Raw genomic sequence first — 16,289 nt, forward strand, 5'->3', positions numbered from 1 at the left:
AAATGAGTGACCGTCCTGTTTTCTAAAAATTTCAGTGATGGCAAATTTAAATGTAAGAACAGCAGAAAATGTTACTTTGAAATTTGCTATAGCATTCTCTTGTGATAAATTCATACCTGCAAAACCTTCTCTGAATTCTGAAAGTATTGCACACCTCAAGTGTTTGAACCTGGTTTGTGTACACGTACAAGCTTTTGGTCTCAACTCAACTTTGGTAGGTTGGCAGGTCTGAATTGTTGCTCTATTCAGCACTTATCCCTGACTGGCCATGTAGCAGTTTCAGACAATAGCTACGGAATTATAATTTATTATATCAGGTTATCGGCCATTGACCATTTCAGATTTCACCATGGGTCGAGTGATCCGCGGACAACGTAAGGGTGCAGGTAGTGTTTTCAAGTCCCATTGCCATCACAGGAAAGGGCCAGCGCAGCTCCGTGTTCTGGACTACTCTGAACGCCATGGGTACATCAAAGGAATTGTAAAGGTAATTTAAGTACTATTGATTGACTTGGTTAAAACTCAGGTTTTTTATTTATAAATATAAAAAACAGATAATTGCTTAAAACAAAAGTAGTTTTGAAACTTTCAACAAGAAACTAATGAAGGAAAATTTTCATTGACCTTGCAGTTATTTTTGGTAACAATATGTTACCATCCTTGGGCAATATTTGAAAAAGTATGCAAAATTTATATTTTCTTCAAGGGTATATATTTGTAAGAAATACCTGTGAAATCTAGTCATTTTTGAAATGGGAAATATGTATTGAATAGACAAGAGGAAAGTAAGTGTCATTCTTACCGTGGAATTGCCCAGTTTCATACGTATAGATCCTGTACATAATGATAGAGGATCGTACATAGTAAAGTCGCTGGATGGGCGCTTATAGGGGCATGGGTGGTTAATGGAACGAATACGGTTAGTTAGTGATTTTATCAAGTTTGAAAAGTTCCTACCAGAATATTTATTGTTTTCATTCATTTTAGGACATTATTCATGATCCTGGTCGTGGTGCCCCACTGGCCAGGATTGTTTTTCGTGATCCACTGCGTTACAAGAAGCGCACAGAGTTGATGGTTGCTGCCGGGGAATGTACACAGGACAGTTCATCTATTGTGGAAAGAAAGGTGAGGTTTAAGACATGACATTATTGGTCGGTCAGTAAATTGGTTTCTGATAAAAAAATAAGGATCTTGATTAAAATATCCAAGTAGCACTGTAGCAGAGTGAAAGGCAATACAAGTGACGGGATCGTATTGTAGATGCTTTTTAAGCAATTCAAAATTCAAAATGGCTTTGCAGGTTCAGAGGCTTCGCAATATGAAAAGAAAACATGTTTGTTTAAGCTTCACCTTTGGCCTTATACAATAGCTGTAAGATCTATCTACAGTTCTGAATATTCATTTTTTTTTTTAATTTAAAGCTGGATACATAAATGTATGATTTCTTTAAAATTTAAAATTTGTTTTTTACCCAAAGAAGCTAAAATAATAATAACTGTCACTGTCAGGAAGGATTTCTGTCCATTTTAAGGGGAAATAATTTAGGTGCAAGTTGGGACATGGTAATCATTACTTACAGGTATAGCAAGAAATACGAAATGCCAATTATCTATTACCTTCTTCTTCAGCTACTTTGAACATTGGCAATGTTCTCCCAGTGGGCACAATGCCTGAAGGTACCATCATCTGTGGGCTAGAGGAGAAGACCGGTGACAGGGGACGACTTGCCCGTGCATCTGGCAACTATGCTACAGTGATTGCCCACAATCTAGAGACAAAGAAAACCAGAGTTAAGCTCCCATCTGGAGCCAAGAAAGTCATTCCCTCAACAAACAGGGCCATGGTTGGTAAGTTAACACTGAATTTACACTTAATAGCTTTGCAATAGCGAAGTGTTGCTCTTGAAAAGTAACAACGCTCTGAAATAGCATTGTATTTTTGAGACTGGCAGTTCGAAAGCAATGCATCACTCTTCAATTTTGCATAATACTAAATGGCCGAGTGATCAAAGTGAAGGTCACATTTGCAAATGACAGCTTTTTGCAAATTAGATAAATAATTTGCATGTAATCTGCATATACATGTAGTGTATTTTTATGACATCCCATGGTGATTTTTGTTGCTTTGAATTGATTTTCTTTTGTAAGATGATGATTGAGAATACAACATTCTATTTTCCCATTCTCTTGCAGGTATTGTAGCAGGTGGTGGTCGTATTGACAAACCCATGCTGAAGGCAGGCAGAGCTTACCATAAATACAAAGTGAAGCGTAACTGCTGGCCTCGTGTGCGTGGTGTTGCTATGAACCCAGTAGACCATCCACACGGTGGTGGTAACCATCAACATATTGGTAAACCATCAACAGTCAGGAGAGACAGATCAGCTGGTCGCAAGGTATGTACCATATTGTTATTATTTTCAAACCAAACTTACTTTTTAAAATGGCAAGGACTCTAAATTGGGGTTCCAAAGCAGTGGGTCACAGCCCCATTTGGGTCACTTGTTCAAAACATGTGTCGTAAGATTTACTAGGAATAATTAGCGCTCTATGCAATGCATGATCATTTTTGACTTGTGTTGAATGGTTGTTGCAAGCCTTCTATAAAAGGTTTGGATCTTCTGCTCTAAACAGCGCCATTCATTGGGTTTGAAATTTTCTCGATTTGGTTCCGTTCTGGTTTCAAACTACAATTCTAAATGATCACAACATGCAGTCTGTGGGTTGCAAACCAAGCATGAACCAGTAACAAAGGTATGACCGTACGACATATTCACTATGATGGCAAATGACAAAACCTGAAGATCAGTTGAAAATTTAAGGTAGCAATTTAAAGAGAGCTTTAAATTAGAATAGGTATAACATGTTATGTAATTTGAAGAATAATCCAATAAAATGGAAAGATAGGGGAAGGGAGGAATCAAATCCAGTAAAGATGAAATATCAGCTGTGAGCTTCTTTGGTACCAAACTCAAGTTTAAGGGATCTAAAATGAGCGTTTATTATGTTTCGACAGTATTTTTGTGGGACATGAGAGCACCTCAGACCTATCGAATTGCATTCTGAATACGAAGCATGTCTTTCTGATATCAAATAATTTTCTTTTTTTGAAAATCACAATATAATACAAATTTTATGACAAATTATAAAAATTTGATATTTTTCAAATTTGTGATATATAACAGTCCTCGAAGTAAATTATATAAATCTAATGACATATTCTTAAAGTGTATGTAGCAGGGAGGAAAAGCCGACGGTCAATTGAAAATTTTGACCTTTCATATTGAAGTTATGGATTTTTTTCCCAAAAAGACCTAATTTTTTTTGGTGTTTTGGGGAAAAAAATCCATATCTTCAATAGTAAAGGTCAAAATTTTCAATTGATCGTCGATTTTCATCCCACCTACATACACTTTAAGTATAAATCACCAGATTTATAAAGTTTACTTCAAGTACTGTTAAATATCAAAAATATCAATTTTAATGATTTGCCATAAAATGTGTATTAAATTCAATTTCAAAAAATCAAAATTATTTGATATCAGAATGACATTCTTCAGATTCAGAATGCAATTCGATATGTCTGATGTGCTCTAATGTCCCACAATAAATACTGTCCAAACGTTCATACCCCAGCCCTTAATTGAAGTTGTTGTTCTGGAAATGAGTGGAAAATTATACAGTGACAGCTTAGCAAAGTTAAAAAGTTTGTTGAAGTCTTTAAAAAGCTTGACACTGCAAGTCAAAAGAGCTTGATGCACTGCAATTTTATATTTACTAGCTGTCTCCTGTCTTTAGCAATTCATATATTAATTATTTGCTATTACAGTGGCAACTCGTTAACACAAACCCTCTTAACATGAAGTTCCTGATAACAGGAAGTATGTTTTACATTCCCAAGCGTACATTTCACATGTTTAGAACTGGAATTTACTGGATAACACGAACTCCTGATAACAAGAAGTAAAATTTGAATTCCGCACAACTTAGTGTTAATGAGTTTCCACTGTATTAGAGTTAAACTTTGTTTTTCCACAACAAGAGTTTTTCAATCACAAAATATTGTCTTCCATTCATTTTCAGGTCGGTTTGATTGCTGCTCGCCGTACTGGTCTTCTGCGTGGTACCAAGAAGGTCAAGGACACAGAATAGACAGAGTAGACCCTATATGAAAGACTTTAATAACACTCATCAAACTCGCACCAGGTTACTCATTCAAACTCACCACTTATCAAAGCCAATTTGCTCTAAACATCATTCCAAAAGCAACTACAGTAGTTGTTCTGCTAATTTCAATCGGTTGGTACTGCTAATTACATTGGAAAATACCTGGTTCTGAGACATCTAAGAATGATGCTCTGATTATTCAGGGGATGAATTGTCATGTTTAGAGCAGATTGGTTTGGTGCAAGATAACTGATTGCAAACTCTACACAAAAATATACAGTCATATCGGAAATAAAAAAATACAAATGTGGCAATAATAATGCCAAAAACAAGATGCAGTTTTGTGTGTTGTGTTTTAATGGATGTGTATGATTTGACTGCTGCCAGCAGAAACTACCCATTTTGTTTTTGTCTTGTCTGAAAGGAGGAAACTATTTTATAATTTACTTTTCTGGATGTATCAGGGTTGCTTTTTTTTTTTAAATCACTGATTCAAATCAAAATTTTTGATAAATTTAAGTTATTTCTTAAATTGACTGTTTTACTTTAAAACTAATGCTTCTACAACTTTTGGATATAATTATTAAGGTGGTACTACACCCCTGATTAATTTTGTGACTGATTTTGTATTTTCTCAAAAAATAACTACACACTGGTAACAAAAGTTATGTATATAGGGCAAGGAATCCAATTACAAGTGGTTTGTTATACAAATGTTAAGAAATAAGGTACATTCTAGCGGTACCTCTTTTATTATAAATAACATACCGCTTGTCTTGAGTCACTGAAATTCCAGTGTAGTAACTGGATTCCTTGCCCCTATAATATACATAACTTTTGTTCCAGTGTGTTATTATTTTTTGAGAAAAAATGCAAAAAATTTATCAAGGGGTGAAGTACCACCTTAACATACCTCTATTTATCTATTTCTAAAATTAATCTTTTTCAAGGTGCACCCCACCCCCTGGCGATCCCTAAAAAAAAGGAGGGGAGGGAGGGAGAGAAGAGAGGGGGAGAAAGGGGATGCAAACTAAATTCAGTTCGTAATATAGGCCCTGTTTGGCAGGTATATTGGGCCTACAATGATGTTGGTCAGGCGCGTTGAGGTGATGTGGACATAGAACTAATGATTTTGCAAGATCGACAGAATAAATGCGCATCCCATCGCCCCTCTGTACCGCTCCATTCATCAGCAGTGTAGATAAGCCATGGGCATAGGCGTAGATCCCAGGGGTGATGGGGGATGAATCCCTAGTATATTGATAGGGGGATGGTCCATACAATCACCCCCATGTGGACACCTGTATGTGGGTTTTCAAATAAAAAAGTGCCAATTTTTGCGCGCTTCGGGCGAATTTATTCCACTTTTGTACCACACTTCACCAGTTTAGTTTCAATATTTTTGCGCGCGCATTTGTAGCACAATCTGGTTTTGTCACCAAAAGGTGCTGGATTTCCTATACTTCAAGAAATATTTACAACCCCATCCCCCATTATTAAAAGGAAATCTACGCCATAGGGCATGGTGGCAAGTCAGTCCCTTCCCACTGCTCAGTCGGCAGAAATGTTATGACAAAATTTACTATTCCTTTTTGTCTATTTTAGACCCCATTTTGGAATTTTAGCATCAAAATAGCAAATTTTCACGCACGTTATCAAAGTTTCGTGCACTTTCCCCGGTATTAAAAAGGAATTCGGGGGACAACTTGGAGTTACAGTGTGTGGGGAGGGGTGCCTTTTATCCGAAGAGCCAGGGGTGGCAATCATGTTGTGCACGGGGGCCAGCAATCCTGCCATATACCAGCAAAATTTATTTCTCGACACCCCCATGAGAAAATGTTCTAGCGATGGCCCTGTTCTGAATACGAAGAACGACCTGATATCAAATTGTGTAGATTGTTAAATTCGCGATAAAATACAAATTTTATGGCAAATTATTAAAAATTGATATTTACAGGGGTGCGAGTCTGGATTTTTTGTGCCTGATATTTACGCAATTTTAAAGATTTTCAATCCCTTTGGGGTATTTTTGCCAAATTTCACTCTTTTTTTTTTTTTTTTTTTACTATTTTCTGGATATTTTTATTTTTTTCTGGATATTTCACAAGCTTTGAATCACACCCCTGATTTCAACAATCCACGAAGTTTATCATTTTAATGCTATTTCCTTGAAGTGTATGTACCTGGGAGGAAAAGCTGATGATCATTTGAAAATTTTTCGTATTAGAAATATACATTTTTTCCCAAAAAGGACTTTGGGGGAAAATGTGTAGGCTACATATCTTAAATACGAAATGTCAAAATTTTCAAATGATCGTCGGCTTTCTCCCAGCTACATTCTTTTTTTAAGTCATATCAGTAGATTTATAAATTTTACTTTGAGGACTGTTAAATGTGAAAAAAAAGTATTAATTTTTAATAATTTGTCATAAAATGTGCTTCCCCAATTTCAAAAAGTCAAAATTACTTGACATCAGAGGGACATTCCAGGTATTTAGGAAGCAATTCGATATGTTTGATGTGCACCCATGTCCCACAAAAATGCTGCAAACGTTGCTATCCGATCCCTTAAATGTTTTGATCATTGACGGTCGTGCTTGTTCCTGTGATTTTGGTGGAAGTCATAATAGAAAAAAGCCGTAGTGATTAATTGGAAAACTACAGGCCTACTCATGGTTTGAGGATATGAAGTTGCTGTTGTACTTGTAACACCACATACAGTAACAAGAGGCTAACTTTTTATTTCTTAATTTATTGGAATATAATACGACATACATAATATAATATATAATAATATACAGTAATATAATACAGATCTAAAAAAAATAATTATGACAAAATCGTGCATCACAGGATCAGTAAGTGCACCAATGGTTTGAGGCAGCTTCCATAGGTATGGTACAAAGTAATTAACATAATTATACTCCTCAAAGTAATTAAAGGATCAAAAAATGACATTCAACATTTTTCAAAAACAAAATTGTCTTTGAAGAAGTTTCAAGTTCCAGATGAAACAGCCAGGACTAGGCGTTTTACAGTGTTTAGTAGAGCATGGACAAGGTCAGATAATATAAAAAGATATTTCGATTAGGTTGATCAAGATAATCTGGATGAAATTTTTTAATCCTTTAACATGTTTAATTCACGGTAAGAAGTCGCCAGTATTCTTTTATTACATACGTATTGTTATCATTGAGTCGTCTGAAGGGGAGACATTCCCAGCAAGCATAAAACGTTTTTCACATTTTGGTTAACATTTGTACAGTTTTTGGTCCTTTCAATTCATAACTCAATATTTTGGTATGGTCTCAATGTTTATCGTATAAAAATTCGCACAAAGAAAAGTTTGCCAAATCTGTGACCAGAGTAAATTGTGGGATAGAATTTTACGACGGGAGTTATTAGAGAGCTTGCGAAATGACGTTACGTTAACTTTAACTTTAACTTCTAGAGGATTAAAGAGGATTATGTATTCAAACCCATCTTGGTTTTGAATACATAATCCTCTATAATCCTCTAGAAGTTAAAGTTAAAGTTAACGTAACGTCATTTCGCAAGCTCTCTAATAACAATTAGCACGATCCCGGGAGCCTGATTAATAAGTTTTTAGCGGGTTCGCCGTCGGACAAGTTTAAGGAACTGTCAAGCTTTCGTCAGGAGTAGTTCTGATTTCTTCAGGACAAAGTAGGCCTACCTAAAAATGAGATATGCAGGCCGCCCCTGATGTAAAGTGGCTCTGAAAAGAGCCGTTCACTGATTTTAGACCATCCCTTGTCAACCGAGAACAAGCAGACCTCACCTGTCTTCTGATGCAACTGCAGAGTTAGCAAGAAAATATACTGCGCCAAATAAGTATCCTTACACTTGGAAAAATAATCATAATTTCAGAACTGAACCATATTGGGGAAATTTGTTTTTAAATAGATGCGCTATCCAATTCTGCACATTTTGACACCACATAGAATCCAATTGTGACCTCAAAAAGTAAAGTTACAAGCAATTGAATAGACGAAGGTCCAGATTTAAAAGTGACAAAGTGTCCTATACAAGGCGCAAAAAGATTCCAACAAGCTCAACAAAGAGATAACACAGTTTCTTCAATGAAGCATTGTTTAAAGCAGTTTTTATTTCAGTTTTTACTTCTCTGTACTTTTCATAACTTTCATTTTATTTATCAGCTCTTTTGTTTCAGTGTTCTTTTGTTACTTTTGTTTTAAATGAAAGGCATGCACAAATTAGCCATTCACCACTCTCAAACCAGATGTCTAGTCCGTGGAATTTTGAATAGACCAGTTTGTCACTTTTAAAACTGGACCTTCGTCTAATCAAATGCTTGTAACTTTGCTTCTGGAAGTCACATTGGATTCAATGGGGTGTCATAATGTTCCGGATTAGATAGTGCATCTATTAAAAACACAAATTTACCCCCAATATGGTTCAGTTGTGAAACTGTGATTATTTTTCCAAGTGTAAGGATACTTTTCTGGCGCGGTATAGGTTGTCCGTATACCTCTTATGTGATTATTAAATAAATAGACTACCGCCTATAAATAAATAAACTACCGCCTAGCCTGGCCTTTTCAGAGCCATCAGCATAGGTAAGGGACGGCCTACGTGTCTCATTCTTATACGTTGTCCTGAAGAAGTCAGAGCTATACTCCTGACGAGAGCTTGACAGTTATAAACTTGTCCGACAGCGAAACCGCTGAAAGACTTATTTAATTATTCTTTAAAAAAAGAGGAATTGATTGGTGAAATTTTTGCTGCATTGCCGATCGAGATAGCAAACATACTAGGTATTAGGTCTAGGTAGTGCTAAGTATTCCTTATTTATGATAAAAAGAACCCCATTTCAAATGATTTTTGTTAATTTTAAGCAACGGAACTCCAAATAAAATTTTTGTTCGTAATTCCTTTTCAGTATAGGCCTATGTTGTAGGTAGTTCAAACTAAATTGTCAGAATCCTCGTGTCAAATTAATAGCAATATTTTGGTGTGGATTTTAACCAAATGTGTGGTTATACCAATTTTGACCCCCGTGTAAGCTCGTGTAAACTGTGACATCTGAAAACTTATAGGCCTATGTGCATAACTGGCTACTAGCATTGTGAATGAAACGTGCTGGTGCAGCACTTAAACATTTAACTTAAACATGCAAGTGCGAGGGCTTTCAGCTAGACTTCTCCAGGAGACTTCTCCATAGTCCATTTGCCCATCATGCATAATTGCAGTCTATATACATGTAGTTCACTTAGTTGTGCTTGATTTAAATTGATTTACCCGTTTTGTTTAAGCTTGTTTACTTGGGGACCGTACGGTCACTGAAAATCTGACCACAAGTATATGCTTATATTTTGTGACAAATTTAAGACTGGCAAGATAATAAAACTGGTTCGGCACATTTTATAAATCGTACATTGAACCAGAAGATATTTCTCATCTTCTCTGATTGAACAAGACAAAATTATTTTACTGTCTTTGTCACATAAGAAAATATACATGGTCTATGTAAATTTTAATTAGTATACAACTTAGATGTTGTTCACTCCTTATACTACATCCTGTTTCTCAGAACTTGACTTTGTAGGCATTTTCTGACCCATGCCTTCCCAGTATGAAGATGTGAAAAGTCCTTTACTTTTTGCTGTTCTTGTTACGAAGTTTCCGGCCACCATACTACCGAAGTGTGTTACTCCACCATTACGACCGAGAGGCACAAATATCACATCAAGGTCTGTAAAAGGATATAAAATCACACAGGGTTAATCTTGCATGTTTTTGACTGAGAAAAGCGGTATGCAAAACCACAGATTATAGAACAGTGGTTGTGGGCGCCCAGGACAAGGATACAGAATGGCGCCCGATTTTGTAAAAATATTGTTTACCGACTGAAATTGTTTGTTTGCCCATTTTTTTGCCCAGGGCACTCGATAATCGTTAGGCTGTTTTGTTTGACTGAGTGATTGGCGCGTGGATTGGCGTTTAACCATGAATTTGTATTCGGTTGCAATTTTGTGGGCGATGAGCGTCGAGCGCGAAGCCAGAGCGAGGGGAGGCCTGCCCCTGAGGCTCTCGCTACGCTCCTGAGTCTGTCTGTAACACTCTAGCTCTTGATCAGAGCCCTCGCAGTACCTTAGAAGATCCAGAGATCCCCAAGTAAAATAAACCCAAGCAAGTGACTAGTATTAGTAAAGAAAATGTATATAGGCCAATCCATTCTGTAAAAAATTAATACCACTCCCATGCATCACCCAGCAGTACATGTATTTGTACAGAGCTTGCCGAAGGCAAGCTTCACTATAGGCAAGTCACCAACAAGTAAAGTAGGACCACTTACAGATCACTGTCTACCTGAGATATTGGACTACCCCACCCACCAACCGCGAAAGTCCAGTGACCGACGCGCAGTGTCAGAGGGCATATGGCATGGTTTTTTCATTTTTTCTTTCAATTGGATGGAAAATAGGTTGGCTTTGGAGCAAAGCTATAACACTCATGATTATTCGGCTTTCGCGTAGTTCAAATTTCGGGTTTTAGTTTGGTGCTGCATGTTCTGATCGGATATCGGTCTTGGTCCTCTTGAATGATGTTAACTTTGTATGCATGAGAGCACACTCGGTGTTTTATAGAGCAATCGCCGAAAAATAGATCAGTGTAGGCCTAGATAACTTACCAATGCTGTATTTTTTTAAACCACATTTCCCGTCTGCCTGGATTTGGAGATTTTTTGCAACAATTTCAGCTTGACAACCAGCCTTGAATGCCATCTTAGCCTGACTATCTGCAGTAGAGCAGTCGCCGATAGCAAAGACATCTGTGTAACCTTCAACACGAAGAAATTCGTCAACTTTCAGGCACCCGATTTCATCAAGTTTGCCACCTAGAAAAACATGTACAAGCATGATAAGAATAATAAATGAAAGTATTATCAGGCATGAACGTTTTCAGGTTTGTTGCCCAAATTTTACGTAATTGTATTCATTTTCAGCCCGCTTTTAGGTCTTTTGTGCCATTGCACGCTATCTTTCAGGTTTTTTTTTTTACAATGCTCGGGTGGGTTTTTTTTCCAGTTTTTTTTAATAGTTTATTCTCATGCGGCCATGCGTTTTGAGTTGGGCCAGTAAATAGGTGGATATGTTACATGCGCCTAAGTGGTACACCCTGTGTCATTTTAAAGTGCATTTTTGGATTCCTTGGGTCATTTGCAGCAAGAAAATGTATACTTTTATATATGTTGGGTATAATATGTGAAAGATATGGATATCTAAATGAAAAAAACATGCAATTTTCATCTCGTGAAAACATGTAACGCATTACCGGCCCAACTCAAAACGCATGGCCATGCCTGTATATTTTCAAACATCTGTAACTGTAACTTTATAGTTTAACTTTAAATTTACAGTGGCATAACCAGCGGGATGCCCCCGATTTCAAGTCCAGTTACACCACTGGTAAAATAAGATTCTTTCTATTTATTTTATTATTGATAATGCTTCGGAATAAGCAGATGAATTTCTATGCTCTTACTGAATGCCTCGGAATAAGCTGATGAATTTGTCTTTAGACCGATACAAGCAAACACCAGATCAGCTTCCAACTGTGACCCCTTGTCCGTCTGTACTGTGCATCTTGCAGAACCGTCTGTGGGTAGATCATCCAGGTTGGTAACTCTATGTTCTGTGGACGACATGAATATTTCAAAGACAACAAGACAAAAGACAACATGTGTTTTCTATCATCACTGTAATGCCAGGATACTCTATAGTTTTACGTTTTCCCGTTGTGAAAATCGCAGCTGCAATTTTGCTTCGGCAATAGGGAACAAAGTCAACAAAGCCATTTTGCAGCCGAAATAACGCAAACCTATCCACACTTAGATTGTAGGTCCTAACATCCACCATTTATCTGTGCAGCTCCCCAAATTCTATTAGGTGAAGGAAGTTTTTTGAAAGCAGGAGGAAACTGGAGATCCCGGAGAAAACCTGCGAGAGCGAGCATGGAATCGGGATAACCCGTGAGTCCTTGGGCCGCGCCGGGGCTTGAACCCGGGACCTCAGTGGTGCAAAGCGATCGAGGGAACTACCACTGCGCTAACTCACCCTCCACTTCGAGGCTTTGTGTTCCCCTGAACGTTTTCGGTATGTAACAACGACAGACGCCTGGCCAGTGACAAATAAGCCGCTACAAGCAACGGAAAAATATAACCTTACATGCCTGCTCATTCGTAAATGTCTCGTTTTTCCCTTTTCTGGTAGCTCAACAACTTCACAAGCCAGAACTGAAAGCTAAGTTTGCAATCATTCAGTCAATTGATTGGTGCATACTTACCGAACAGAATTTCCACTCCCATTGCCTCGAGTTCGTCACGCAGCCTTTTCTTAAACTTGTCGTTGAAGTTTCCATTGTCAATCAGCGACGATTTTGAATGAATGAGTGTTATCTTTTTGTCTTTTGTGTCAGTTGCGATTTCACCAGCTAATTCTACACCAACTGGGCCTCCGCCAATGATGACGATATCTTTAGCAGCGTTGATCTGAAACGAAAAGTAAGATCAAGTGCAATGATAACATCGTCCTGATTCCCGAAATCGGTTTATGGTCAATAATACCAACATTCACCTTCATTTGTGGCTCAAATAGTCTGAAATTGAAAAAACTTTCGCACACCACATCATGCATAATCTGAGACTATTCGTCTCAGGACTAATATACCTGAAAAAAAAACACCCGGCACAAAATAATTTATGCTCGTGCGACCTAAATTTATGGTGGATTTGGACAAATGCCGTGTTTCGTACATGGGAAATAATTATTTACCTTGTCAACAAAACTGTTGTACGTCTCTATGGCTTGCGTTGTATCATTTACAGAAGGATCGACTCTGGCGGGAAAAGCACCGGAACTTCCAGTAGCCAATACTAAATAGTCGTAACTGATTTCGTCCCCCGTCTCGAGTACCACTTTTTTGGCTTTTGCATCAACACTAACCACCGTGCCTTTCTTAAAGCTCTCGCCATATGTTGGTGCATATGGGATGAAAATCATATTAGCGTACCCTTCAAAGATAGAAAAAACATGATAAGGATAAAACAGAGGCAACAGATGACACACCGGGACGACAGAAAACAGTGTCGTGCTTAAGGGGGGGGGGGGGGACTCAAAGAAAAAAAAAGAAAAGAAACGTTCCTTGATCTCAGTACTGTAAAAATACGCATGTTCGGTAAAAGTGGTATAAAAATTATTGTGTAAAATTGCCAATTTTGGCGACCCCAGTGTTTAACAACTAAAAATGTTTGTTTGCGTGCTCATTAAAAAAAAATGCTCACTGGGGCAGTCTGGGCAAAATCTTTTATTCCCCCCCATCCCCGAAAAAACGTTTAGTAGGCCCTACAGTAGGCATATAAACAAGTAAACTTAGTATCAGTAAAATAGGAAAAGTGAGTGAGTGAGTCTATTAAAGGAGGATTTCGTGATCCTATAGCATCCTCGTTTTATGACATTTTTCAGTAGATATCCACGAAAAAATCCCCCAAATTAAAATTGATTCCGATTTTACGTTTGCGAGTTATTCATGATTACACTGCTCTATCGGCCAACTGTTGTATATCGTTCTGGTATATCAGAGCAAAATTCAAATAAAAGTTGTTGGGGGGGGATGATGAAATGCCCTTTTAATATATCTGACTAATCGACCAACTATTATAAAAAACTTAAATTTTCATAAACATGATAAACAGGTTATAAGGCAAAATAATAATCTGTCTCAGAAGACCTTGTTTTTCTTTCAGGTTTTGGAGGTTTCAATTTGGGTGTTGTTGTTTTTTGTCATCAGAATAAGAATTTTGAAAATGTGGCCGCGAATCGACAAAAAGAGTGAACAAAAAATGTAAAAAGATTATACTATTTAAAATAAAAAATGTGAGACAAACCTTTTGCCTAATAGTAATAACACGTCAGATTATATACATACCCTTTTCCACAACAGCTCTGAGTGCACCAACAGAATGATGAAAACTGTCCTTAGGATCAATCAACGTGAACTTGCATTTCCTTTCTTCAGATAGTTGGCCAAGGCAGTGCCTCCATATCCTCCACCTACAATCACCACGTGCTTGTCTTGCAAATTTGAACTAGATCCTCCCATTATGTATAGCGAAGATTATAATACCTTTGAATTCAAGTACAAAATGCCTGACATTAAAACAAAACAGTATCTCAAGTAGTAAATATGCCTCAATGCGCATAAAACTTGCGTGCGTTAACATGGTCAGGTGTTTTTTTGCATGGCCAAAGGAGGAAAGCACACGTGGGAGGAAAGGTAAGCGATTTGGCGGACTAATTATTGCACAACCACTAAGTGGATGTAACTTTGGATGTAGGCCTATACGGTACATAATTATGTGAATCAAAGAAGCATATTTGTGTTGTTTAAAGCCATATGTAGCGTGTACGATCTTTTTTTTTGGGGGGGGGCATATTAATTATAATGATGTTCCAACTTTAATACACGTTGGATTCAGCCATTCATTGTGTTTTAGAACAGCAGAACAGGTTTGAATTAAAGTAGGCCTAAGTCATGCAACACAATTAAGCGGCTAAGTGAGTTTTCTTCATTGGTTTGGCTTAAAATGATCAGAACACTTTCCTGACGACAGTTGTTAGGGCCTACTAATAATATTTTATATCAAGTTGGCAAAGAGTAACCAAATTAAAATTTGACCGAAATCGTCTATTAAGGTGATGCTACACCCCTTGATAAATTTGTGACCATTTTTGCATTTTTCTCAAAAACTAATAACACACTGGTAACAAAAAGTTATGTATATTATAGGGGCAAGGAATCCAGTTACTACACTGGAATTTCAGTGACTCAAGACAAGTAGTTATTGATCAAATATTGGTTTTCCCTCCTTTTTGACTGTAACTCCACAACTGTTGTATGTGCTGAAATAGACTTTCCAGTGCAGTAATTGTAGTCCTTGCCCCTATAATATACATATCTTACTTGTCACCAATGCGCTATAATTTTTGAGAGAAATGCAAAAATAGGCACAAAATTGGTCAGGGGTGTAGTAGGCCTACCACCTTAAGGCAACAAAATATGGTTACTACAAAATGGTTTTCTCTCGACTGCATAACTTTAAAGAGGAAGCCCCGCCAGAGCAGTTCAACTGGGGTGAACCAAACCTGCCTGGTTATCAAATTGATCAGTGACAAGGATATCTCTGAATTTGACAGGTGTCAATTGAGGCAATAACATTAAAAGATCAATTAGCATATCAGATATAACCTTGTCACTGATTGATTTGATAACCAGGAAGGTTTGGACTTTGGTTTATCCCAGAGGAACTGGTCTGGTGGGCTTTCTCTTTAAGACACACCCTGTTAGTGTAGTCCACCATGCACCACCACCACCATAGGCCTAGTTATACCTATGTCTTCTAAAAATTAATTTTGCGAGTGCACGCTGTAAACGGAAAGCTTACACTGTATGCTTGGTTGGTCTGGGCACTGAATACACTGTCGCTTAAAAATACATGTAGTATCACAGTAACACTGCGAGAATTATACAGTTTGTACAATATCTAATGTGCCTGCATTATTATGGTGTATAAATTATTCATATGGAAAATCACTTTCACTGTATCCGTCAACGAGCGTTTTTATTAAAATACTAGTGTTGCAAGGTGTGTGCCACCGATTGATCATTGCTAATAATTTTATACGGAAATATTACAAGAATATAGTCAAATATTACTTACCTGTATCCAGTAATCATATATCATGTATAACCAATATAGCTTCGAAATTGAAATGCCACTTTGCTCTTGGTTACCGCTATTTATGATGATTTATTAAAAATAAAAATATATTATTATACCTTTTCGTAACAACCATGTGATGCTGACGATTCTAAATTTTAAAAAAATCCTTGAGAATAATACAACAGAGAAGTCATGCGTGCTATCGCATTACGTGCGTGTAATACAAGCGTACACGTATATGAAAAATATGACTGTGCAGATTTCTAGTGGCATGACGTACAGAGCAGGGACAAAAGATAAGAGATTTTATAGATATTCGTTATTATTTTCAGGCCCGTACGCAGGATTTCATTTGG

At 37.2% G+C, this 16,289-nt stretch overlaps 2 protein-coding genes across 2 annotated transcripts; one reads left to right on the forward strand and one right to left on the reverse strand.

Moving 5' to 3' along the window:
• The first annotated feature begins 323 nt into the window (after positions 1 to 323).
• LOC140154913 (large ribosomal subunit protein uL2-like) lies at positions 324 to 4,503 on the forward strand. The gene is given in 6 exon segments (XM_072177576.1): positions 324 to 487; positions 988 to 1,084; positions 1,087 to 1,128; positions 1,632 to 1,850; positions 2,196 to 2,398; positions 4,086 to 4,503. Coding segments are annotated over 6 exon segments (768 nt in total). The 5' UTR covers positions 324 to 349; the 3' UTR covers positions 4,155 to 4,503.
• Positions 4,504 to 6,901: 2,398 nt separating this feature from the next.
• Positions 6,902 to 16,079, reverse strand: LOC140154915 (ferroptosis suppressor protein 1-like). The gene is made up of 7 exons (XM_072177578.1): positions 15,931 to 16,079; positions 14,139 to 14,336; positions 12,986 to 13,224; positions 12,498 to 12,702; positions 11,697 to 11,846; positions 10,843 to 11,049; positions 6,902 to 9,903 (listed from the first exon to the last, which is right to left on the reverse strand). The coding sequence occupies exons 3-7, from the start codon at positions 13,211 to 13,213 to the stop codon at positions 9,719 to 9,721; spliced, it is 975 nt and encodes a 324-aa protein (XP_072033679.1). The 5' UTR covers positions 13,214 to 13,224; positions 14,139 to 14,336; positions 15,931 to 16,079; the 3' UTR covers positions 6,902 to 9,718.
• Between the last annotated feature and the right edge of the window lie 210 nt (positions 16,080 to 16,289).

Source organism: Amphiura filiformis, chromosome 6 (genome assembly GCF_039555335.1).
Source record: "Amphiura filiformis chromosome 6, Afil_fr2py, whole genome shotgun sequence".
In the NCBI taxonomy this organism is placed as follows: domain Eukaryota; kingdom Metazoa; phylum Echinodermata; class Ophiuroidea; order Amphilepidida; family Amphiuridae; genus Amphiura; species Amphiura filiformis.